The sequence below is a fragment of the Lissotriton helveticus genome, chromosome 12, assembly GCF_964261635.1.
Source record: "Lissotriton helveticus chromosome 12, aLisHel1.1, whole genome shotgun sequence".
Classification (NCBI taxonomy): Eukaryota; Metazoa; Chordata; class Amphibia; order Caudata; family Salamandridae; genus Lissotriton; species Lissotriton helveticus.
In genome coordinates this window covers 556295722-556322664 of record NC_136073.1, presented here as the reverse complement: position 1 = coordinate 556322664, position 26943 = coordinate 556295722, and the positions used below count along the sequence as shown (strand labels likewise).

Genomic DNA, 26943 nt, shown 5'->3' with positions numbered 1-26943 from the left:
TATGGGGTAAATTGGAGTGGTGTAGCGTCAAATAGCATAGAGTTGAGTGGGGTAGAGTGTAGTTGCGTACAGTAGAATAGTGTATACTGGAGTGCCGAGGCGTGGAGTGGGGTAGTGTGGCTCACTGGTTAGAGGCGGCAGGCCTGAGAGCAGAAGTCAGCCCGGGACCAGGGTTCAATTCCCGACGCGGCAGGGTCGTGGACCTTGGTCAGCGGACTCGATAATTCTCGCTTCGGTGCTTACTCTAATCAGGGGTTCCACTCTGCAACTCTGGGCATTAGATTGCCTAATCTCCACAACGGCCCCACCAATTCCGGGGATGCCTGGCTCCACCTTGGGGACTCCCAGCAAGGGACCATCCCACAGGGAAAGCCAGGACGGGTTCCCCAGAGTTATACAGCGCCGGGACGCCCCATTGCTGGGGCAGCTGTGCGCTTTACAAGTATACTACATTTACATTTATAGTGAAGTGGCATAAAGTGGAATAGGATAGAGTGGTGTGGCAAAGATTGGAATGGGGTAGCGTGGAGTAGCGTAGAGTGGAATAGCATATAGTGGAGTGGTGTATAATAGAGTGGCTTAGAGTGAAACAGCGTGAAATGGAGTGGCATAGAGTGGAGTTGGGTACAGCAGAATAGCATACAGAGGAGTAAGATAGAACAGAGTAGTGTACAGTGAAGTAACATAGACTAGAGTGGCGTAGAGTTGAATAGCATAGAGTAGAGTGACTTAGATTGGAGTTGAGTAAAGTGAAAGGGCATTGAGCAGAGTGGCAAAGATTAGGGTGAATTGAGGTACAGCGTAGTGGTGTACAATGAAATAGTGTATAGTGGGATGGCATAGAGTGGAGTGGCGTAGAATGGAGTGGCGTAAAGTGGAGTGGTGTACAGTGTAATAGTGTATAGTGGGGATGGTACAGAGTGTAGTACACTGGAGTGACATAGAGTGTAGTGTCATAGAGTGGAATAGCGTAAGTGGAGTGTCTTAGAGTGGAGTTGCATGCAGTTGCATGCAGTGGAATAGAGTAGAGTGGAGTAGCATAGAGTGGAAGGACATAAATGTACCTATTACCACTTTCATAAAGTGGTAATAGGTAGAAAAAACCCTAAAACTAATACTTACCTTTATTTATGCATGGAGAAGGTGGGAGGTATAGATAATGTAGTGTGGGGAGTGATCTGACAACGCTGTTTACAGGGTTGCGCGACTTAGATTAATTTGAAGGTGTTGCTTAAATTATAAATATAAGGTATAAGTTTATAACTTTTTTATCTTTGTGTAGTTTTAGTTTGGTTTGTATAGAAATAATAAATGAAGTTATCGTAATTTAAAGGTGGCGTGCAAACAATAAATTTAAGGTAGAACTATAACTTTGGAATTTCTTATGTTTGTGTTATGTTTGGTTTGTTTAGAAAGAATAATTAAAGTTTCCTAACAATAACAAAAGTTTAGTCTTTGGTTAATCTTTGTTTTTTCCATTGGAAAAAACCCCAGCTATATGTTTGTATTACCTTCTGCATTATGTAGTTATAGTTAGGACCATGTTTCCATAAGAAAAGCATTTTTTGACTTGTCTCTATCTTTGGCGCCCTTTGACGAATCTTTATGAAAGTTTCCCAAAAACTTCTCTGGCTATTCTTGTTGTGCATGGAAAGTTTTTGGGTGATCTGTCAGGCGCGGGCCGAGAAAAAGGGGGGATCAAAAAAGTGTTTTGTCAATGTTAATTCCCATAGAGAATTAAGACATGACTACAGCCCGAACTTCTGGACGGAGTTACACTAAATATGGCAGAAAAGTAGGTCTTGGTCCAGAAAGAATCATTTTTTGTTATTTGGTGTGATCCTGACCAGTTGTTTGGGAGACATTAAAGAGAAAACAAATTTGTATATATAGGGACGCAAATGCTCCGCGAACCCTCCAGGTCCCATGCTGATATCTGATTGGCTGCCAACACTGCAACCAGGAAATGTTGGCAGCCATGCTGTGACTCTGCTTCAGCTGAGCCCCAGAATCAACGTTAAAAAAAAGAAAGGTGGCCAAGGTAGGGTTATCCTGAGCCCTGAGCTCTGGTGTTGGGGTCCCTGAAGGACCCCACCAGTGAAAAAAGCTTTAAAAACAAAAGAAATCCAAAAATTGCAGCAGAGCCACAAATCTGCTAAAGAAAAGAGAAACAAGTGCAGACTCCCGTGCTTGTTCCGAAATAAGCCCCCTGGGTGGGCTAGGTCCTGGGGGCATTGTTTAATAGGAGGCAGGGACGCAGACCTCCCCCCCCCTAAGGCTCTTAGAGTCCCAGTGACCACCACCTCCCCAGGGCTTTAGCTTTAAAAATGGAGGCGGTCAAATGTAGATGCCGCCATGTGATTTTACTATGCCCTGCTTTTCTTTTATCAATAAAAAGTTTTTATTTAAAAATGGAGGCGGCCAGCACAGACCCCCTTCCAGACTTTGTAGAAGCCCCAGGGACCGCCACTTCCTTGGGGCAATAAACTAGTATTAAAGGGGGGGCCTCGGAGGCCTCCTGGGAACCACCACCTGTCTGAGTCCTATTGAATAAATAAGACTGGGAGGGGGACCACCCCCACCACGTCCCCTGGGCCAGCCCGTCAATACAGAAGGAGAGGAACCGTGCAGCCCCCATCCTGGAGCCATACATGGCCCTGCGGACCGCCACCCCCTAGGGTCGGCTCCTGCTATGTCCTAGAGTGCCCATCCCGGGACATAGCTGTTTGCTCTGACTTGGCCGGAGCTTTGAGAGCTCACACAATGCCAGAGCAAACCCGAACTACGCTCTCAGCAAGCGAGAGCTGTGAAACCACTCCTACTTGCTCAGAGAGAAGTTTTCATCTGTTTCCCTTCCCGCTGTCAAGCGGACAGGGAATCAGATGAAAGGATTGCTTTCACAGACAGGGAGCTGCATATTTAGCAGATCCCTGTTGGTGAAAGCAATGCCAGCTCCCCCAGTAGTCAGGAAGCTGGTAGGGGCCTTCAGGCTCCCCCCGCAGTCCCCAACGGTGGTGACTGGGTGCCCTGGATGGTCTCCTCGGCACCTACAATCAAGAGGCCAGTCTAGGGGATGGGGTCCGGACAATCTATGGGATGGGGGCCCTGGAGCTTAAATCGGCCCAGAGAAGGGGGCCATGACACCCCCCTATTCAAAATATATATACTCTTAGGCCAGGGAATAGGGTCCCCAGGGCTTAAATCGGCCCGGGGAGGAGGGCCGCCCACCCCCTCCCCCATTGATTTGTAGCTGGACCCTGGTTAATGGGATCCCTGGGGCCAAAATCAGCCTGGTAAGGGGGCCACATGTCCCCCCACCCCCATTGAAGTTTGGGCGGACCCCAGGACAAAAAGTGGCCCAGGGAGGGGGGACACATGCCCCCCAATAAAAGTATATATACTTTTAGACCAAGCACTGGAGAAATGGAGTCCCTGGGGTCAAACTCGACCCAGTGAGGGATCCGCACTGCCCCCCCTGCCCATTAATTTGTGGCTGGACCCTGTGTATGAGGTCCTTGGGGCTGAATGCAGCCTAGGCAGGGCGGCCACGTGGCCCCCTCCCTCATTGAATTTTGGCTGGACCTAGGGATGGGGACCCCGGGGCCAAAATCGACCCGGGGAGAGAGGCTGCGTGGTCCCTCTCCCACTTCAAAGAAAGGTTTTGGCCCCTGGGAGTTGGTGGTCCCTGGGGATCCATGCCCCCCCCCCATCAAATTATGTTATCACCCCATGGAAATGATGTTCCCGGAGCTTCTTAGAAGCCCAGGAGGGGGTCCATGTGGCACCCCTCCCTTTGTTAAAATAGAACCACGGGAAGTTGGCGGTCCATGGGGCTCTTGGAACTAAATGGAGGCAGGTCCCCTTGGCCTCCCTTCTTAATATCAGTAAAGCCCTGGGGATGTGGTGGTCCTTGGAGTTTTTAAGTGGGAAAAGAGGGCAGAAAAAAGCATGAAAGACAAAACCGGGGCAGAAAAATAAGCAAAAAAAGGCAAAACAGAGCAGAAGAGGGCAAAACAGAGGGGAAAAAACAAGCAGGAAAGGCAAAAAAGAGAGCAGAAAAACTGGCAGAAAATGCAAAACAGGGTAGAAAAGCAAGTGGAAAAGGCAAAACAAAGCAGAAGAGGACAAAACATAGAGCACTCAGACACTCACACACCCACTCACAGAACCACTCAAAGGCTCATGCACCCACTCACAAACCCAAATGAGACTCTCATATACCCCCTCACAAACCCTCACAGAGACTCATGCACCCACATCAGACCCATTTAGACACTCACGCACCCACTCAGATTTACTCATCCACTCACATACCCACTCAGAAACTCATGCACCCACTCACATACCCATGGAGACACTTATGTATGCACTGCTAGGCCCAATCAGACACTCACACACCCATGGAGACATACACTCACTCGCATCCTCACACACTCACTCTCAAAGGGTACAGGTTACACTTAGGAATTAAAATGTAAAAAACCTTAGACATTCACTTAAAATACCAAAGGTTACAGGGACATTATAACTTGGAAATAGAATTAGAAAAACTGTAGAAATTCACTGAAAAAAAAGCTAAGGTTACATGGATGTCATAGTTAGGCTCAGATTTCACACATACAAAACCAGTGAAATTCAGCAGTTATAGTTACATGAGATAATGATAACTTACCCCAAATGTATTGCTTATGACCTCACATATTACAATACTGATTACCTGGTCAGTGACATCACTGATGACATCTCAAATGACATCACTGTTTACATCATCCACAGAACCACTCCTAAGACATCCATACAGCCACTAATGCACCCCTCACTCACCAATACAGCCACTTACATGTCCAATCATACAGACACTTACACCCCCACTCATATACCTTTACAGCCACTCACAGACCCACTCAGCCAATATACAGAAAATCACACAGCCACTCACCTACCCACACAGGTACTCACACACTCTCCCAAACAGCCACTCACACTGCCACTCAATCACTAATACAGCTACTGAAAGACCCACTCACGTACTCATACAACCACTGACACATTAATTCACTCACTCATACAATCAGTCACACACCCACATAACCACTTACATACCAATTCTCACATCCATACAACCACTCACCCACTCATTTGACACTTACAGCCACTCAGATATTCACTCTGCAAAACAGCCACTCACACCCACTAACTTATTCACACACTCAAACAGCTGCTCACTCCCCATACAGCCACTCAAACACCCACTCCCTCACCCATATAGCCACTCACCCATTCACATACCTTTGCAGCCACTCGCACAGCCATTAACTCACCCATATAGCCACTCACACACCCACTCGCTCTCCAAAACAGCTACTCACACAGCCACTCACCCATGCAGTTATTCACATACCCACTAACACATCCAAACAGCGACTTACACACACATACAGACACTCAGACATTCACTCACACACTGATACAGACAGTCAGACCGCCTCTCAGATGGGATATGTTAGAAATAGTATGACTAATTACTAGTATAGAAAGAATAGTCATTTAATTTATGCTGTAGCTTAGTATATATCTTTAAGTCGCAGAAACGTTAACAAAATACTTACAGTCACAGAATGATGTTATTAGTGATGTCATCAGTGAAGCCACTGGCCATGTCATGAATGATGTAATATGGAAGGTCCTACGCAGAGCGTTACGGGGGCATAAGTTATAGTTAGCTCAGTTAACTAACTATAACTGCTGAGTTCCACTGGTTTTGTATGAATTAAATCTGAGCCTAACAATAACGTCCCTGTAACCTTTGTTTTTTTCAGTGAATTTTGAAGGTTTTTTAAACATTCTGTTTGCTAATATAACGCCCCTGTAACCTTTGGGTTTTTCAGTGAATATATATAATTGATCGAGGCAGGGGACCCTGCCGAAACGCGTCATGGCTCAAAGCATTCTAAAATAATAAACAAATCCTTACCAGAGTGTTGGTGATTGCAGCATCGTCATTTTCATGATATATTTTTTGCAAAATTTATTGAAAAATATATCATGAATTGCTCTCATCACTGTGTAACGAAACAGGCCACCGGAGCCTGTGATTAGTACAGTGTGAAAAATGTGAGACTTTGACATTAATAATGAAGTTAATTATTCATGAGGGGAAATGCTTGCAAAAAAGGCAAAAAGCCATATAATGAATTAATGCAATGGTCTAATCATGATGATAATGATAAGAACAACGCTTTTTGTTTATTATTGTTTTTTTAAATCACGTTTTCTCTTTTTTAACAACACATTATTGTATATATAGTACTACATTAACCATAATGCCCTGCTCAAAAGGCATAGGAAATGACATCATTAGAACATGTTTTCTTTAAATGTAGTCAGAAATATGGGGGCGGCACCGTGAACAAGATCTCAGTAGGAGATCGAAACGCGTTGGTGGTTTGAATGTTTTGAAAATCCTATGAAATAAAATCGTTTTGGAACTTTTGAAACGCATTGGTGGAGTGCGACACAGTTCTTTCTGTAAAGAAAGGGATTTTGTATATATATATATATATATATATATATATATATATATATATATATATATATATATATATATATATATATTTTCTTCCACTCCGGTTCCATTTGCCGTGATGCGGCGCTCGAATCGGGTGCGGCGCCCTGCAGCTGAACCACGCTGCTCACAATTCCCACACCATTCCTCCAGCTGGAAGAACAAATCGGGTCGCACTCCACAGGTCCTTTTTGCAATTTTTCTTTTATTTTTCACATTCTCTAAGAATTTGACAAGGGCAGCTGTTAAGATCTACGCGTTTCGGTATTCCAAATACCTTGCTCACGATCAACCGACCACTTGGCTCCCCCTTCTTGTTATACTTAATTACATTCCACATCACTTCCTGTTTGGGGTTTGCCAGCGCCTCTATGCTTTCTGGGAGATGTAGTTTTTATATTACATATACAATCCTTTACATTTCTTTTACTCATTATTATGCTTATTACCATTATTTCACATCCATTCAGACATGTGTGTGCTGGTAAATTACACAATGTCTTCCAAATTGGTTCCCTCTAGTGGGATTACTTTACTATGTGTTGTTAACATCATTGAATCAATTATTTTCAACATTGTACCTGCCCTCCAGTGGGCAAACTATATCTCTGCTTATTTGGATCACGGGTCACCCCTAATACCTACCAGCAGACACTCTAATCTTTTCAAATATAGAGTAAAGTTTATTGTCTGTTGTAATACTAATGAAGAGTATGTTAGGTAATAAAGCATAATTCTTAACACATCTGTTTCTGAGTGCAAAGTCATTATAAATGTATATACAACTCTTCCGACTGATTTAGCCCATGTGGGCTCAGGGTTCTTAGGTTCAGGATGTAGCGTGACTCCTTCTGTCTTAAAAGTTTTTCTCTGTCCCCCCCTCGTTCTTTTTTGGCGACACTTTCAATTCCAAAGAATTTCAGTTGGTTCCAATCACTTTGGTGGTATTGTTCCATGTGCTTGGCTACCGCGTTTGCTCTGTCTTGGTGAATGGTAGCTCGAACGTGCTCCAGTATTCGTTTTTTTAATTCACACACAGTGCTGCCCACATATCTTAGAGGGCACGGACATTCCACTACGTATACTACGTGTGTTGTTTTGCAAGTAATGAGTTCTCTGATCTCCCATGTTTTTTTATTTGCCATTTGAACTTGCTTTGTGGGCTTTGCTATTTGGCACGCCTTACATGCATAACACTTGACAAATCCTGTTGATTTCAACCATATGTCCTTTTTTGTCTTTGTAGATTTCCTAAAATGGCTGTGAATTAAATGATCTTTCAGGTTCTTTGCCCTTCTGTACGTAATTGTTGGATGGTGCCCCACTATACTTTTGACTGTTTCATCCAGTTGTAAAATTTTCCAATTACGTTTCATAATGTTTGCAATTTCCTTACTTTCATTTGAAAAATCCATTATCATTCGTATTGGTTCTGATTCACTTTTGGGATCCTTCTGTTTTTTTGCTAGACAATCTTCCCTTGCTTTTTCATTTGTTTTCTCCCAGCTTTTTTTGATTACGCCTGCATTGTATCCTTAGAGAATGTGAAAAATAAAAGAAAAATTGCAAAAAGGACCTGTGGAGTGCGACTCGATTTGTTCTTCCAGCTGGAGGAATGGTGTGGGAAATATATATATATATATATATATATATATATTTTGCTTAAATATACTTACCTTGCATGGTAAAGCTATCTGCATTGTAAAGGCTTCTGCATGGTAAAGGCATGTTTGATAAAGGATATGTGGTACAGCTATTGTGTGGTGAAGACTGTGTGTGTGCATGAACATCATCCCCTGGGGATGAACATCATCCCCTGGGGAGAGAATGTAGTGTTGCAGCCAGAGCTGCCGACTTTGGAACTGAGAAATGAGGCTCAAGTCTTGGCATCGGCTCAACATCCTGTGATTCTGACTAATCACTTAGGACCTAATTACAAGTCTAGCACAGCGGTGGCAGCCCAGCCATCGCCGCACCAGCTGTCCGACAGCCCCATTACACCTGGGGCGGTAGGACTCCCTGGGATTGTCGCCAGGGAACCTCCTTTCCCTGGCGGTGGTCAGATGCCGTCATTTGCGGTCCCGCCAAGCATATTACGAGTTTCCTCAACGCCAGGGTTTTCATGGCAGTTCCACTGCCATGAAAACCCTGGCGGAGAGGTATCAAAGGTGGCCCTACAGGTCCCTTTGGGCCTCTTCCCCCTGTGTATGCACACGGGGGGCACAACATGTGACCCCCTGTGGGCATGCACACCAGTTTCTGCATGGCATGGACGTTAGAGTCCATGCCGTGCAGGAACCTTATGAGGTGATTCCATTGTGGAGCCTTTTTCAAAGGCAACACTGCCTTTGAAAGGGCGCCACAGGGGGAACCACCGCCCACACCCCAGTCTCCAAAAAACTTGCACTCTGACTCTTGGTGGTGCTGAGCACAGCGGTGGTGGGCCGCCCGCCCCTGCTCTGCCAAATGTCACAATCGGGCTTAAATCTCTTGTGACTAAAATATGAATTGGGCCTTGCACAATGGAACTGGGTCTCATATAAAGCCCTCTAATACCTGCAGGTCGAGTTCTGAATATATAAAAATGCAAAAAAGAAGCTGTTCCATCACTTACATAAATCAGGATGAGCGTGCAATACCTGCGGAGTTCCTGCAACTATTACCTTTAACATCCAATGGAACTTGGATACAGCTTGTCTTTAACCTTTGTTGTAGGGTCCATTCTCATTGACTGGAGGAGTTCGCCCTTATCCCAAGTTGTTGGAAATACCTGTCAAGCAGCTATGGGTTGAGAGATATTTAGCTAGAAGCATTGGTCAATTACCCCGTTCAGCTAACTGACCAATGAACTCTTCAGGCCTATTGTTGGTACCTTTGACCCATAGTTTCCCACACCACTGTGCAATATTGACCATGAATGGTAGAGTCTAAGATAGAGGACCCTATCCCTACACCAAAAGCTAAAAGAACATCTAATAAGTACTGGACCACCAGCCAGCCTCTGTCCCCAAATGTAGTCCAGTTGTATGTCCTACTGCACTGCAGTGAGTCGACCTGAAGGATGCAGTGGAGCACCCAGAAACTTTTGCATCAAGACTGGGATCTTGCAATGTGTAAGTTGTGTGTTTATTAACATTCCTGCGGCATTTCTTACCCTCAAATCACTTTTGCAATATTGTATCTTAGTGTCTGGTAGTTCTGCTTCTATAACAGTGCTACAAAACTAAAATGCTTCCCAGTGTAAAATAAGTCTGGAGCTTGTCTCATTATTTAACCGCATGCGTGCAGCCGTTTTTCCCGCTGTGTGCGGCATTTTTGTAAATACCGCGTTACATGACGAGCTCAGCTCGTCATCAGCACACGGTAGGTAACGCTGATGACGAGCTGAGCTCGTCATCAGCATGGAAGGGGTTAATATTGGCCTTTGCACTCATTGTTAACTGGAAATCTGGTGTCGAGAGCGAGGCAGCTAACACATTTTTTTTAATGCGGTAACTTGGGCCCAGAAAGAGGTAGGTCTGCCTGGTTTTCTATGCACATCACATTTTATGTGTACTCTTTTGCTTGCTTGCAATTAAAGTAATTTCCTTTTTAAAAGTATATCACTGGACTTGTGGAAAAGTAGGCCTTTGTAGGGGCTCACTGCTGCAGGGGTTCGCCCTTATCAGTCTACTGGTCCTTAAACTAACAAGATAGAGATTGGCACAGAGGCTGGAATATCAAAACAATAAGTTTATTAATCACTCATGAGTGGGACTACATTGATACAGCAACCTCGGGCACTGTATGAGATAGTACAAGGAATACAGGGACCATGGGGTTTATATATCTACTTTGTTGCTGAACAAGCATGGAGACCCAAAGAGGAGGTATAAGCATATACAGGAATAGTTACTGCCTATCATGGGCAGACAGAAACCACTTACTCAGCAACGTGGGAGGGGACATAGTAAAGCTTAGTCAGTTGAAACAGCTTGACAGTTACATTCTAAAACAGGTGCATTCTAGCAGCTACAGGCTTTTCTGAGCATGCGCAGTGCTCTGGCTCAGTACTGAAGGAGTTAACTACAGTTGATGACTCAAGTGAAATAGAAAGGCAGGCATCAGTGAAGACGGCAAAAGCACATGGCCAACACATGGCTAATGCAAATGGATGCCACAAACAAAATGGATTCAGCTTATGCTAACACTAAATTCTACGATTTCCACAGACCGAACATTCTACATAAACTATTATATATGGTGTCACCCACCATTCTGAGTTTCAAAACTATAAGCAGTGACTGCTCGATGCTGATATCCTGAGAGAATCAAGTGCAAAAAGAGAGTTCCTGATTATTCATTTGGAGAGTGACAGTAGTGTGACCCAGGGACACCAATTGTAAATTACTGTTCTACCCCAACTAGCCAGAACCCATAGAAAAGGCCTCACACTTTCCTTCAGACCTAACTTTATAAACTATAACATCTTAAAAAATCAATTTGGAATAATGTTTCATGAAACCTTTGGCCTATTTTTCCAAACATGTCTTAGTAGAAAATCCATGCAAGCCCCTCTCAAAACGCATAGGTACCTCAATATGTTTATTTGCTTAGTGACATAAGCATTGCTGAGTTCTGTGATATTCATTTCTCGTTGACTAGGGCCAGCAACCCCACTCTAAAATTGTTCCACCACCAAAAATCTACACCGTATAGCCGAGACCAACATGGTCATCATCTGATGTTATATTGTCTATGGTGCCCTTTGTCTTCCTACGTACAAGAGGATACATATCACTATATGAGGCCATCAGAGAGCAAGCAGAATCCTCTCCTGTTCAGAAGGTTGACTTTGATTTGCTCACATTGTGAAGCCTGACAGGCCACCTAGTGTTCCACCTCTGTATGAACAAACCTTTTGCAGCCAGTTGGCCAACTTTGACAAGGATTCTCTCTGCTTCTTTTAGCTGCTGCAAGACCCGTCTCTGGTTGGCTTGTACGATGCCATTGTGACTCATGCGGACAGTGGCGCAGTCAAGTTCTTCACTAGATGTGGCTTCTCCGATGATATCGTCCTCAATAGCAAGTTCAAGTAAGTACAGAGGCGAACCTGCTCCACCTTCGTATTCACATTCTTTATGTAACCACCTTGACTCTGCCTCTCCAACTTAGAAATGTCGGTAAGGGCGTTCCTATGTCTTCGCTTGAATAGGGCTCCATGGGCATTCCCATGTCTGACCTTGGAAAGGTGTTCAAATGCTTTCCTCTGCCTTCCACAGCACAAATCGTATGACACATCTACCTGGTGCATAAGTACATTTTAAGTGCGGGCACATGCTCCTATCCAGCTGGATGCATGCCAGAAAACTATTCTCTATCTGTAACTGCATCATTATAAAAACTGGAAATGAGTACCTTCTTGTCTTGCTTAACTTCCAGTTGATATAGTTGCAAAATTACAAAAAAAAACTCCAACGCATCCAAAACGCATCAGCGAGACTCATATTAGACATCCCTCGCCAAGATCACATCTCCGGTCACCTAAAAGACCTCCACTGGCTTCCCGTCAACAAAAGAATTACATTCCGCCTTCTCACCCACGCACACAAGGCCCTCTACAATCTAGGACCCGAATGCCTCAACACCCGACTGTCCTTCTACAAACCCACCCGCCAACTAAGATCGTCCAATCAAGCCCTCGCCGCTGTCCCGCGCACCCGAAAATCCACCATGGGTGGCAGATCCTTCTCCTTCCTTGCCGCCAAGACCTGGAACTCACTCCCCACTCACCTCCGCCTTACTCAAAACCACATCTCCTTCAGAAAAGAACTTAAAACCTGGCTATTCGACAAATAATGAACCCCTTACCCAAGCGCCTTGAGACCCTCTGGGTGAGCAGTGCGCTATACAAATACCTGAACTTGAACTTGAACTAGTTGGACATTCTACATAGTTGTCCCAAAACCTACTTCCAAACTGGGACTCCAAATCAAATTAACAGCTCTGGCAAAAATGTTCAAAGACGTCCCACTTTGATATTTTTATCTCTCTATCTCTCTCAATATCCCACAACCCCACCCTATTCCTGTGCTTGGTGGCATACATTTCAAGGTGCTGGAGAACATGACAGAAGGGGTAGCCATTCCAGCTTTCAAAAGCTCCAGCCTCCCTAGAAAAGGCCCTATTGGATAAATGGCCAATCAAGTCCTGATATTTCAGCCTCAATCTGTTCTTCATTCATAGGTCTCCCCTCCTTTGTTTCCTCTGCGTTAGTTGACTATATCACTTTGTTTTCAGTGTCATTATTTGTTTTATTGTTTTCAACTGTGTTCTGGGTCTTTCTCCGTCTGATCTCAGAAATATATTACATCTTTATCAACCTACAAGATATTAGCGTTCTTCCTTGTACTGCCTGGTATCTCAGCTCCTGTATTTACTGGGCCCAAACACTGGAAGAGGCTACTGGTTTCCCCGAGGCTTTCTCCCACAGTTTCAAAATACGTTTGAAAAATCATCTGCTGTACCTGGTTTTGCTTCATCTTTTGGTTTACTGTGCATTTATTTTTGTGCCATGATTGAGTTTCATGGTGTTTCAATTTTCAAATAATTCTATGTTGTGTATGTTGGTAACAGGGCTTTGAAAATAAATGTATGTTAATATTAAGTCATAGCATGGCGCCATATTACCATATGCAACTTATTGATTCAATGTATAGTAAAGAAAAGTAAAGCAAGGTGAGCAGTAGGGAGAAAAGAGGAAAAAAGCTGTGAGTGCAAACACCATTCTGGGGAAACTGGAGACATAGGGCCTGATTAGGATCTTAGCAGAAAGGGATACACCGTCACAAACGTGACAGATATCCTGTCTGTTATATTGAAAGTTCCATAGGATATAATGAAATTGTAATACGGCAGACGGGATATCCGTCACGTTTGTGGCCCTATCCTCCAAGTTCGTAATCAGGCCCATATTTGTTTCGTTTATGCACTCAAGAGGAACCAAGTGGGTTATGGGTAAATAGAAGCTTATGCCAACTCGACAAGGAGAATATGGACTACAAGCATTGAAGAGAATGAGTGAAGGGATAGAAGTTGACAGTGAGAAGGTTATAAATGAATAGGCTGCAGTGTGAGGTTGAAATTAGGTAGTTTTTTTTTAAAGATCCTTATTATGCATTTTCAAAAAACACAGTTATACGCCTACATCCCAGGGGCCGGCAGCAGTCTGCACATTGATGATAAATAAACACAGACGTTTAGCCGGCAACCCTGGGGTCCGGTGGCATATTGCAGTAAGGCACACACAAAACTACAATATCATTGTAAGACAATAGTGATGGTCTGTTTTCTTTTATAAAATAAACAGGTGAACAAACAATAAAGGCGGAGTCATAAAGCAGTCATGAGTACTGCAGTATAGCGCTAGATTAAGATATAGCTCAAACCAGTCGTTATCTACCGTATATTCCCACCCGTAGGTCCGATACGGGACATAGCCAGTTCAGCTGTAGGAGAATCACATATGTCCCCCCGGTAAGCATTCCAATGCCCCCACTTCTTGTCCCACAGTTTGGGGCACCCTCTAATTTTGTATACTGTCTTTTCCGCAATCATACATCGGTCCATTTCAGCTGCCCATCCGACCACCAACGGCCTGTCAGGCGATCCCCACTTCATTGCTATAGAGCGTTTAATCAACAGGAACCCCAATGCCGCCCGCTGGAGCTCCTGGGTCGTCAGGTCATTGGCCCCCCAGATGCTAAGGACACATTCTCTAGGTGTCGGCAGCAGTGGCTTACCCAGGGAGCTGCTCATTTTCCGAAGTGCCCCATTCCAAAACTGTTGGACCTCGGGGCACTCGCCTAAGATGTGGTAGAAAGTACCAGGAAGGCCACAGCCGCACAAGCACAAGGCATCCGGGCGCCGTCCAATCCTAGCCAGGGTGAGGGCGGACATGTACACTCTATGTAATATTTTCAATTGGATTAGCCTAAACCTATGGCAGATAGCCGTTTCTCTCGGGGACATTAAAGCCGAGCGCCAGTCTTCGTCCTCCAATGGACCCAGGTCATTCTCCCATTTGACCCGCAGTGATCGAAAGGGGTCAGGAAGGTTATTACACAATTTGCGATATGTAAGGGAGATGGCTTTCTCCGGGAGAGGTTCCGACAATAGTCTGTCCTCCAGAGGAGAGGTCACCGGCAGGGTGGTAAGGTCCGGGACTGCCGCAAGAATAGCATGTTTAATTTGCAAGTAGCGGAAGAGTTCAGTAGGTGCGAGGGCATATTTAGTCTGGAGATCAGTAAAAGTCAACAGTTTTCCCCTGCGTACAAGGTCTCCCAGTTCCGAAATCCCAATCGTATCCCATCTATCAAAGCCCTGGAGGAAACAGAGGGAGCCCAGACTCTGTGTTGGCCACAGAGGCGTTGCCAAGGAGAGCCTGTCCGACCATCCCAAACATTTATTGGCCTAATGCCAAATAGCTACTGTGTGTGCCATCGGGACCACATATTTAGTTCTGGAAGGTTTACTGTACAGAGCTCCCAAGTATCCCTCTCGACCCGTTTGACATCTGTCTAGGAGGTAAGCTGGGTTCGGAGGCGAGCCATGCAACCACTGGTTAATCGCCACCAGCTGCGAGGCCCAATAATAGAGGCGGAGGTTGGGTAGAGCTATGCCCCCATCATACCACCCCTGGAAGAGTTTAGTTAGGGCGATCCGAGTGGCGCCTCCATTCCAGAGTAAAAGCCGGAGTTCACTCTCCACCGCTCGGAAATATGAATCTGAGATCAAAAAGGGGCAATTTTGCAAGGCATATAAGAAACGTGGGAGGGCCAGCATTTTGAATAGGGCCGCCCTACCTGGGAGTGACAGCGGGAGCGACCGCCAGTGGGCAACGTCACCTCGCAGTCTACGCAGGGGGCCCAACAGGTTGCGTTCGTAAAACACCTTGGGATCCAGTGTAATGAAAATACCTAGGTACGTGAAACCTTCAGTGGCGATTGCAATGGAAAATCCTCTGGTCAGACGGGGCGGAGGGCCGTGTTGCATATAGAGCACTGACTTGTTCCAATTTATGGAGTACCCTGAATATTTCCCAAAGTTGGAAAGGACATGGAATAGGCTATTGATAGAGGAGCGGGGAGATGACAGGTATACTAGGATATCGTCCGCATAAAGGGAAATCTTATTTACGACATCCTCTTTCCAGCGCAGGCCTCTAATGGAGTTGTCAGTGCGGACCCAGTGAGCCAGGGGCTCCAGGGTGAGGGCAAACAGTAATGGGGACGGGGGACATCCCTGCCTGGTACCTCGATGTAGTTGAAACCTCCGGAATGTGTGATTGTTAACTCGGACTTGGCCCCATAGGTCCGTATACAGCATTCGCACCCAGCTGATAAAGTGAGGTCCAAAGCCAAAGCGGCGGAGAACCTCAAATAGATAGGGCCATTCGATCGAGTCGAACGCCATTGTGGCATCAAGGGACAAAATGGCCGCATCTTGTTGCAGAGTAGATCGGCGACTCAAGATGTTATGGACCCTGCGAAGATTCAACGCTGTGTTGCGGCCCGGAAGAAAACCAGATTGGTCATCATGTATCAGTAAGGGGAGCACTAGGAGAAGACGATTAGCCAGGAGCTTGGTGAGGACCTTGGCCTCTGCACTGATCAGGGAGATAGGCCGGTAAGAGCCACAGTCAGTGGGAGGCTTAGCGGGCTTAAGTATGACCACAACGGAGGCCACTCGTTGAGCGAGTGGAAGGACCCCAACCTCCCGACTTTCGGTGAACATATTCAGGAGATGCGGAATAACGTCGGGGACCATGCTTTTCAGAAATTCTATAGGGACCCCGTCTGGGCCCATGGCTTTGCCTGAATTAACGGCAAATAAGGCTGTGGTTAGTTCATCCGTCGTGATGTCAGCGTCCAAGGTCACCCTATCTGTGTCTGAGACCTTTGGAAGGCGCATCTCGTCCAGAAGTTGTCTGGATTCGTCGGACGTGTAGCCCTCACCGGCTGTGTAGACACGTTCTAAATGGTCGGCAAAGGCCTCCGCTATGTCCTGTGGGTCTACTATTGTAGAGCCATCCGGCTTGGTTAGGGACGATACCCATCTGGACCTCTGGTCACGTCGCTCCAGCCAGGCAAGCATTTTCCCTGCACTATCCCCATATTCATATACCCTATGGCCCGTGTGAAGAAGCCTTGCTTGCGCCTTCTCCTGCGACAAGGCTTTATAGACCAGTTGTTGGGCTCGAAGTTTAGCCGCCGTATTCTCTAACGGATTCGCATTGTGGGATGTCTCAAGGCGAATGAGGTCAGATTCGGCCTGGCGGATCTGCTCGTCGTGTTTACGCAAGTGTCCCACCTTAAGAGCCAGTGCTTCTCCCTTTATGACCGCCAGGTACGCCTCCTAGAGAGTGACCGCCGAGTCGACCGACCCAACATTTTCAGCAAAATAGAGTTCAGAGCGTTCACGCAGCGCGTTTCTGATGTCCGGGATCTGCATTAGCCAGGGATTAATGATTATTGGGCCTCGCGTCACTTTACGATTGTAAGTGAGGTCCACACTAAGTGGTGAATGATCTGAGATGCCCCGGGGAAGGCCTCTTGGGCAAACAAAGCATCCGACGTCCGTACCGTGGCAGAACAGATAATCGATACGAGACCTACTGTTGTGTTCATTGGAGTAGTGTGTGAAATATGGTGTATCTGGGTAGCGAAGGCGCCATATGTCCTCCAAACCCATGGCCTGCGCAAAGTCAGCCAAGTCCGAACCATGGCGATGGGAGCTCCGTTTGGGACTGCGGTCTAAATCATCGCTCATTGTTTAATTAAAATCACCTCCCATCAGGAGTGTGCCCGGTGAAAGGCCCAACAGCTGAACACCCAACTCTCTAAGGGAATCCCTGACCAGCGTTGGCGGAAGATATACTGAAATGATGTTTAGGGGCGCCCTTCCCAGGCGGCCTCAACCAGCGCAAAACGGCCCAAGGGGTCAGCCCAAGTCCGAGTATGGGTAAGTGCAAGAGTCTTTTTGATCAGGATCCCGACACCACGAGACCCGGAAGAGAAACCTACGTTGGCTAACAATTTGTACCCTCCCCTTTGGAGTGCCTGACAGGTGTTGCCTACCAAATGCGTTTCCTGTAATAAGACAATGTCGGGAGAATGGCGTCTAAGGAATTGAAGGACCACGCTCCTCTTTATTTTATGTCCCAGGCCATTAATGTTCCAGGACAAGATGGTAAGCGTTCTAGACAGTGGTTGTGTCATGATGGCAGTATCAATGGGGCTCATAGGAAGGATGATTCGAGAATGGTCGTCCATGATGTCTTAGCTCTAGGATAATGCGAAGCGTGGAATCAAAAAGACCTCCGGCTCCAAGGGAGCCCGTGGCCCATCGAGGCCAGTCTATCATTATGGGGCCACGAGTAGGCAGAACAGCACGACTAAATAGGACTCCGCTGAAAACACATAAAAACAATAACATAACAACAAAACTTTTCCTTGCCCCCCTCCCTCCCCCACCCTGCTTCCCTGCCCGTGGATCTAGAACTATCCACCCCCCAACTAGGCACAGTGCCTGTCGTCCTCCCCTCCATGATCGGGGTACCTGGTAGGCCGTTAACGCCACTCGCCCGACATTAAAGCAGTGTATATAAAATACATGTGTTGAATCACAAAGATATCATGTGCATTATCACAAGTTAGAAAAGTTACTTGAAAGTCAGCTGGTGAGGCCCGATCGGGGCCGGAGAAGGCTCACTCCCGGAGCAGAAGTCCACAGAGCACAAAAGTTGTTCCACGCCAACAAGAGCCCTAAACAAGGAGGGTCAAGTGAGCAATATCCGACAGATCTCACAAAATTGTTTCTTTCATGACATGGATTTGTCACTCCTCCTCATGACCCGGACTAGTGAATAGGTCTTGACTGATCGGTATTCGGTCTTCCCCTGAATGTCCTCCAGAGTCTGCCCGGGATTGCGGGGATCTTCCAGCTCGGCGCCATCCCTCTAGCCAGTCCCACACTTCTTAAGGAGACAGGAAGAACCACGCCTTACCATCCATCTCCACACGGAGTTTCGCAGGGAAGAGCATAGAATATTTAATGCTTTGGTTCCGTAGGGCCTTCTTAACCTCAAGAAAGCTGCGCCGTCTCGCCTGTACTTTCACCGTGAAGTCCGGGAATATCGAGATGCGAGAATTTTCCAACATAAGCGGGGGACCAGATCTGGCAGTCTGTAGGATAGCATCCCGATCTCGAAAGTTGAAGACCCTCGCTATGATGGGACGGGGGGGCCCCCTGGCTTCGGTTTACCCCCCGGAACCCTGTGCGCCCGCTCTATGGAAAAATAGCTCGACAGTTGTTTGGGTTTGAGGTGTTTCATCACCAAATCTTCCACGAATAGGTCCGCAGCCGGCTCTTCCATTCTTTCTGGCACACCTAAAATTCGAACATTGTTCCGTCGTGCCCTCCCTTCATAATCGTCCAGCAGATCACCCATTTGTGTCTGTTGTTTCTGAAGCTGGGCCACCTGTTGCTGAAGCGTAGAGGTGTTGTCAATAAGAGCCGCCGTTTTAACCTCCACTTCCTTTACTTTGGTGTCCATTTTGCACAGGTCCGCCCGCAGAAGTGTTAACTCAATATTAACAGAGTCAATTCGCATTTCTAGTGAGGAGCGAACTCCCGCAATCGCCTCCATGACGTCTTCCAAAGTAGGGGTCTTTGGTCCCTGCGACGGGGACGCATTTTTCGTTTTGCCGGGGGGGGGGCGCGTCTTTATTGTCACCTTTGGCCCAGGAGTTTTTATTTATTTGTCTCTGAGTCGAAGGCCTTCCTCCCTTGCCGGACGCCATCTTGGATTCCCAAGTAGCAGCGACACGAAACGGACTGAGGCTGTACCAGGCGAAGTCTTCCCCCCCACCTCGATCGTTCCAACTAGTGTCAGGTAGGCCCCTCACCTCAGGGCTTCCGCACGATCAGGCCGAGCACGCACAAGTTTCACAGGCGGGCCCGAGCCATCCCCACGACACCTCAGGTTGCAGAGAGGTCCAGCACACCTCAGTACGGCCGCCGCCCCTAGAGCACAATCAAGGGGACCCTCCCACGAAGAATCGATGCTGGGCCGGCGGGGGGCGACCAGTTACCCCCGCGTTGTCTCGTAGCCAGAGGGTCCCAGCCCCCACCAGGATTTGTATCGGGGCACCACGGGTTGGATTAACAATTTATAAGGCCCACAAGTTCAGTTAGGGCACTCACGTGAATCCGGCCTCTGTGTAAGCCTGTATGTCCTGTGCTGCTGGCATGGTGTGCTCGTTCACCACTACAGGCTCAGGAGTCCTCTGGGCCACGTCGGGTACATTCCTTATATATGGCACCGTGTAGCATGGTCAAACTTCCGAACACGGCAGTCCGCTCCCTGGCTGTGTAGGCGGGCTATAGCCCTCCCCTGGGCAGCCGGCATGTTATCGGGGGGCCGTCGGAGGGTCCAATCCGCTTCGCCAAGCCGTCGTCAATCGCGCCGGAGCCCCGGCGGGTGTAGGCCACAATGCCGGGACGTCGCGTGAATGGCGTCCCGGCGGGCCGGCAGCAGCCCTAGGCCTGTTCCTCCCATGTCTCGCTGGCTTCGCAATCGCGGGGGGTGAGCTCCGGCAGCCGCGGGAGGTCACGTCAGCGGCTCAAAGGGAAGCGGAGGGGCAATGTTAGGCGATAGCAGATCTGGGCGCCTTCAAACCTCCGAGGCCGAGCCGCTCAGGGGTCGGAGCGCAGCATGGCCGCCATCTTGCAAGCTCCGAGGGACCTCTCCGCAAAGGGCTCAATATCAGGCACGGCGGCTCCGATCAGGCCCGCTGCCGCACAAGATGTGCACAGTCGGTTGTGGGACAGGGGTCTCCCAGTTACAAGGGAGTCCCCGGTCGGAAAGACGGATGTATTGGGCGGATAGCCGGGCGAGGGCAGGGAGCCGCTCTAACAAGCGACCATTCCCTCCGGCCGCTAGCCACGCCCCTCGAAATTAGGTACTTTTAAAGCACAGAGTAGATTAAGTGAGCCTAATATGAAGGGCTTCAATGGAATCAGTGCAGATAGCATTGAAAAATCCAAGGGCGACACGTATCGACCAATTTTGCGACCCCCCAAAAAAAGGCTTCTTACATGTATCAAACTCTATTTTGCAATTCAGTAACCTGTTCCCTTCCAAATAGCAAATAGCAGCTGTGCGTAAGAATGTTTTATGACCGCAAAGTATTCGCAATTTACCACCAACTTTGCAAATGGGGAGGAGTCCCCAAAGGACCCCTTTCCCTTTGGGAATGGTTGTAAAAACGTTTTTAGGCAGTAGTCCCATGGATCACTGCCTGCTCTAAAAAAATGAAAAGAAAACTTTTCATTTATTTTTTTTAACACAATCTGTTTCCCTTTAAGGAAAATGGGCTGCATTTAAAAAAAGAAAAAGATTGCTTTATTTAAAAGCAATCACGGACATGGTGGTCTGTTACCCCAGTAGGCCATCATCCCTGTGATTTTAGTGATTCAGTGACCTGACCTCGGGTCACTCCCCACGCCGCACGGCTCCTCCTGGGTCCATTTGCCTCACTCCCGCTGCCGCCGAGGGTTCGCCGCCCCTGGTAACTGTTGTTTGGTTGGACTGCTAAATCTTTTTTCTCCCATATTGCCTTCTGTAACTTGCTGTTGCATTTTCTGCTAGGTGCTCCTTTTTGCGCCACTGCCCTCTGTGCTCCCTGATTCCCGCTGCTGATCTCCTGCGGCCCGCCCTCTTTTTGCCTTCTGTCGCCCGTGCCCTCGCCCATTGGCCCCCCCGCTCCCGCCTCCCAGCTGCTCCTCCCTCCCACTTCGCCTCTTATGAAGGTCACCGCGCGGAAGCGCAGCGGACGCGCGCAGCTTGCGCGCCGAAGGTGTGCCAAAGGCAAGTCCGTCTGCGCCCATCCGCACCTGGACCGCTCCCAGAGCCAGGACCCCTGGACCCTACGCCCCCTGCAACGCCAGACTGCACTACGACTCCAGCACCCTCCACGCACTCAACACCGGACGAGAACACCCCTGCTACCGGGCCACCCCGAAGCGCACCCAAGGGCCCTTCGCCTGCCGGAACTGCAGATTCACCAGCATCCAGCCCACCAAACCACCAGCCAGAGAACCCAACCACCTATACTGCATCCTTCTCAACACCCGCTCCGCTCACAAACATGCCATCGAACTATGGGACCTCCTAGACTCTACCGCCTCCGACGTCGCCTTCCTGACAGAGACCTGGCTGAATGCCACCTCAGCACCAGACATCGCCATAGCCATTCCACAGGGCTACAAGATCTCCCGCAGAGACCGCACCAACGGAGTGGGAGGGGGAATTGCCATCATCCGCAAGGACACCCTTAGAGTTTCGACCAACACCGACGACACCCTCACCACCGCCGAGCACATGCACTTTCAGATCCACACCGACCCCAACACCACCCTCAGAGGAACACTCGTCTACAGACCACCCGCACCACGACCACAGTTCAGTGACACCATCGCCGACCTCGTCAGCACCCACGCCCTCGCCTCAACGGACTACATCCTCCTCGGGGACCTGAACTTCCACCTCGAGAACAACAACGACGCCAACTCCACCGCCCTGATCGACAACCTCGCCGACCTCGGACTCAAACAGCTCGTGACGACACCCACCCATGCTGCTGGACACACGCTGGACCCAATCTTCTCCACAAGCCCCCACGTCTCCTTCAATCACACCACCGAACCCCACTGGACCGACCACAAATGCGTCCACTTCACCTTCAGGAAACCCACCACACACCACTGCACCCAACAGCTACCACGCCGCTGCTGGGGCAAGGTCACCAAGGACCAACTGGCTTCCACCCTCGCCCTGAGACCACCCGCCGACCCCACCGACCCAGACACTGCCGCGACCAACCTCAAACAATGGATCAACGACTGCGCCAACACCCTCGCCTCTCTTAAAAACCCCACAACCAACCACACCAACAAGAAGGCCGCCTGGTTCACCGAAGACCTCCGGATCTCCAAGCGCACCTGTCGGAAGCTGGAGAAGAAATGGCTCCACGACCAAACAACAGACAGCCACACAGCCCACAAGAGCGCCACCCGCAGACACCACCAACTCATCAGGACCGCCAAGAGGATAGCCTTCAAGGACCGTTTAGACAACAACGCACACAACACCAAAGAGCTCTTCAGCATCGTGAAAGAACTCTCCAACCCCAGCTCCAACACCAACGACATCCCACCATCACAAGACCTGTGCAACTCCCTGGCCACCTTCTTTCACCACAAGATCACCGGCATCCACGACAGCTTCAACTCCGACACCCCCGTACCCACCATCGAGTCCACCACCCCTGCGACCACCTCCCGCACCAGCCGCCTGACCGCCTGGTCCTACGTCAGCGACGAAGACACCATCAAAACCATGAACTCCATCCACTCCGGATCCCCATCTGACCCCTGCCCTCACCACGTCTTCAACAAAGCCAGCACAACCATCGCGCCTCACCTCCGGAAAACGATCAACAGTTCCTTCGAGACAGCAACCTACCCGGAAAGCTGGAAGCACGCCGAGATCAACGCCCTTCTGAAGAATCCCAAGGCGGACCCCAAAGACCTCAAGAACTTCCGGCCCATCTCCCTGCTCCCGTTCCCGGCAAAAGTGACAGAGAAGATTGTCAACAAACAGCTAACCCGCTACCTCAAAGACAACAACATCCTGGACCCTTTCCAATCCGGTTTTCGCAGCAACCACAGCACCGAGACCGCCCTCATCGCCGCCACTGACGACATCAGGATCCTGATGGACAAAGGAGAAACAGCCGCCCTCATCCTCCTGTACCTATCAGCAGCCTTTGACACAGTCTGCCACCGCACCCTATCAGCACGCCTCCATGACGCCAGAATTCAAGAGAAGGCCCTGGCCTGGACCACTTCCTTCCTCTCCGGCAGAACCCAAAGCGTCCGCCTCCCACCCTTCCTCTATAAAACCACGAGATCATCTGCGGCGTCCCACAGGGATCCTCCCTCAGCCTGACGCTGTTCAATATCTACATGGCACCGCTCGCCCACGTTGCACGACAACATAACCTCAAAATCATCTCCTACGCCGACGACACCCAGCTGATCATATCCCTCACCGAAGACCCCCACACCGCCAAAGCCAACCTTCACAGAGGAATGAAGGCCATAGCCTACTGGATGAAGGACAGCAGACTAAAGCTGAATTCAGACAAGATGGAGGTCATCATTCTTGGATCCACCCCATCAGCCTGGGACGACTCTTGGTGGCCCACATCGCTAGGCACAGCCCCGGAACCCACAGACCACGCACGCAACCTGGGGGTCATCCTCGATTCCACCCTCTCAATGACCAGGCAAGTCAACGTCGTCTCCGCGTCCTGCTTCAACACCCTCCGCATGCTCCGCAGGATCTTCAAATGGATCCCTCCCGACATGAGAAAAACCGTCACCCAGGCTCTCATCACCAGCAGACTCGACTACGGAAACGCCCTCTACTCAGGAACAACAACCAAGCTCCTGAGACGACTCCAACAAATCCAGAACGCCTCGGCACGACTGATCCTCGACGTCCCCCGACGCAGCCACATCACACCCCACCTGAGAGGCCTGCACTGGCTCCCCGTGACAAGAGGATCACCTTCAAACTCCTCATCCACGCACACAAAGCACTACACAACAGCGGACCTACATACCTCAACAACCGACTCAGCTTCCACACCCCCACCCGAAGCCTCCGCTCAGCCAACCTCGCCCTCTCCACAGTTCCTCGTATCAGAAAAGCCACCGCCGGCAGCAGATCCTTCTCCTACCTCGCCGCCAAGACCTGGAACACTCTCCCTACCAACCTACGACAGACTCGGGACCTGCTGGTCTTCAGAAGACTTCTCAAGACCTGGCTCTTCGACCGGTAGCGCCCCCCCACCCCCAGCGCCTTGAGACCCTCACAAGTATGTAGCGCGCTTTAGAAATGCAGTGATTGATTGATTGATTGATTGATTGATTGATTGATTGATTGATTGATTGATAGGGGGTCGCAAATTGCGATCTACCTCATTAATATTAATGAGGTAGGTCGATTTGCGACCCTCTAGGAATCCGTAAATTAAACTCTATGTGTTTCATACTTTTTTAATAGCGATTACCTAATTGCGAATCGCAGAACATCACAATTAGGTAATTGCTATTACAAATGTTGATACATATGGCCCTAGTTCAGTAAAGCTCATGATCCACAGATGGATAGTTTGCTGAAGACCGAAATCATTGACTGACATAGTCTTGGTTCTCATTCGCTTGCCCTAAGTGCCAGGGAATTTGCTAAACCCTAGAACAATGCCGGGAAAATTTGTAACTAAAGAAGATTTAATTCCATGATTGTGGGGCAGCCACAGCTCAACACTTTGTGTTCCTGGGTTCACTCGCTATTCTTTTTTCATGAGGAGTATACCTGTGTACTCAACCCTATCACTTCCAGACAGTAGCAGCTGCATAACTCTCAAATATGCATATCCTTGTACATCCTTGAGATTGCAGTCTTCCCTTCCAGTTTGCATGCCAAGGACCTCACTACCAATGTCTGTACCCAGAACACAGAAGTCTGCACCCAGGGAATTAACATTACCATAGATTAGATCCCATTAACTCTGGGGGTGTGGCATTAGCTGGCATTCTGAGGGAAACCCTAAAGTTCCACTGAGAAATTAGGAATCACCATTATTTTATTGGTAAACCAAAGTGCTTTGCCCCAGGCGCTGCGGGAAGTGGAGAATAGTGCTGGACACTGCTGGTTTCAAGGCACAACACATGTAGTTTCCTGCTCAGCTTAACACAGAGGAATGCAAAGAAAGAGTGGTTTTGTCCATTACTGCAGGGAGTAGTGTACATTTGTCATGGACATCTGAACCTCAATGAAAAGTACTCTGTGGGACATAGGTCTACACTGGGGTATTGATCTGCTGAGCATGTGAACTTACAATGTATCACTAACCTGATTACCTATTATTGAGTGAAGCTGCGTTGGTGTAGCATTATACAACCAAATGCCGAACATAATGAATCTTCTGTGACCACCACAGTGAAGTCCAGCAAGGTGGGTGTGCCCTGGTCAAGTGTACACCATCCCCTTCCATTAAAGGACATGTATTTGTCTTCTTCCCACAGAAAGATGTCCAGTATCAGTCCTGCCGTTCCATGGTTTTAAACCTGTCTTACAAACGATTTGTAGGACAGTTCATTTTATTGTAGTAGTTTTCCATCAGAGCAGTGCGAATAGCATCACAGATTGTGTCACTGCACACTGCACAGCATACTACAGCAAATCTGTCAATGGTCTTACTTTAACAACCTATTTAAATACCATTAGGAACATGTTGGGATGTGAATGTCCCTTGAATGGTAAACAGGCATGAACTCGGAGTGCCAGACTGCATGTAAAACTGGCATCCTAATTTTTCGTTTGTCCCTGTAATCACAATAATCTATCATGTACGCAGAGGCCTAGGTCTGCCTATGCCAACTTGAGGTTCAGAACCTCTCCTGTGACTGGGAGAGACACACCAAAAGAGCTCTCATGAAAGGCATGGGGCTACTGCCCATGTCTAGAGGTACCACATAAAGAGGTGATGTCAGTATCCTGCAGTCTTGTGAATCATTAATATGACTAAACCTTTCTATTTTCTGTGTCAAAGGAGCATGAGGTCTACTGACACCCTCGGGTTTAAAGTTCTGCTTTTCTGTGAGTCTCAGATCATTGCACTGACATTCAGTGTGCTTGTTGAATGTGATTATGTGCAGTGGATTTGTAGTGCATATGTGGTAGTAATACTCTATGTATGGTGAGTCCTAGTACTAGGACTGTTCGGATCCATTTTGGATGGTCCCTGGTTTAGCCTTAAACAAGATGGAGGGTAAATACCGCTTACCCAGCAGGGCCGGCTTACGAGCAGTGTGACTGGTGTGGCCACACTGGGCGCTGACCTGTGGAGAGGGTACTGTGACCTCAGGAGGGGCACTTGGTTTCGCAATATCTTATGATAGGAGAGATCAGGGGCACTTTTGCAGGTGGTAGGAAGAGAATCTGAGGAGGTGGTCTTGGGACATAAGGGCGTCAAAAGTGATTGTTGCACTGGGCGCCACCAGCGCTAAAGCCGGCCCTGTTCTCCAGAGAGTGGAAGTGTATTGATTACCTTTGGGTGTTTGAAGGGTGGGGACCCAGACACTGAATTCAGAGAGTAAGGAGATGAGTATCCTCTCGGAAATTCAATGAGGACCTTGTTAGGAGAGCACTGCTGATTAGTTCTTCCTGAGCACTGCCATGTTTTGGATTGTAGAGGTGAGGG

General features: G+C 48.3%; 1 protein-coding gene across 3 annotated transcripts in view; it reads left to right on the top strand.

Annotated features, from left to right (window-relative positions):
- The window catches only part of LOC144798761 (uncharacterized), a 1691129-nt gene that overhangs the window by 1256089 nt on the left and 408097 nt on the right, over positions 1–26943 (top strand). For all 3 annotated transcript variants that reach the window (XM_078669781.1, XM_078669783.1, XM_078669782.1), the window contains one exon: positions 11515–11639. In XM_078669781.1, coding sequence (XP_078525907.1) covers positions 11515–11639 — 125 coding nt within the window. The remainder of the gene's footprint in view (positions 1–11514; positions 11640–26943) is intronic.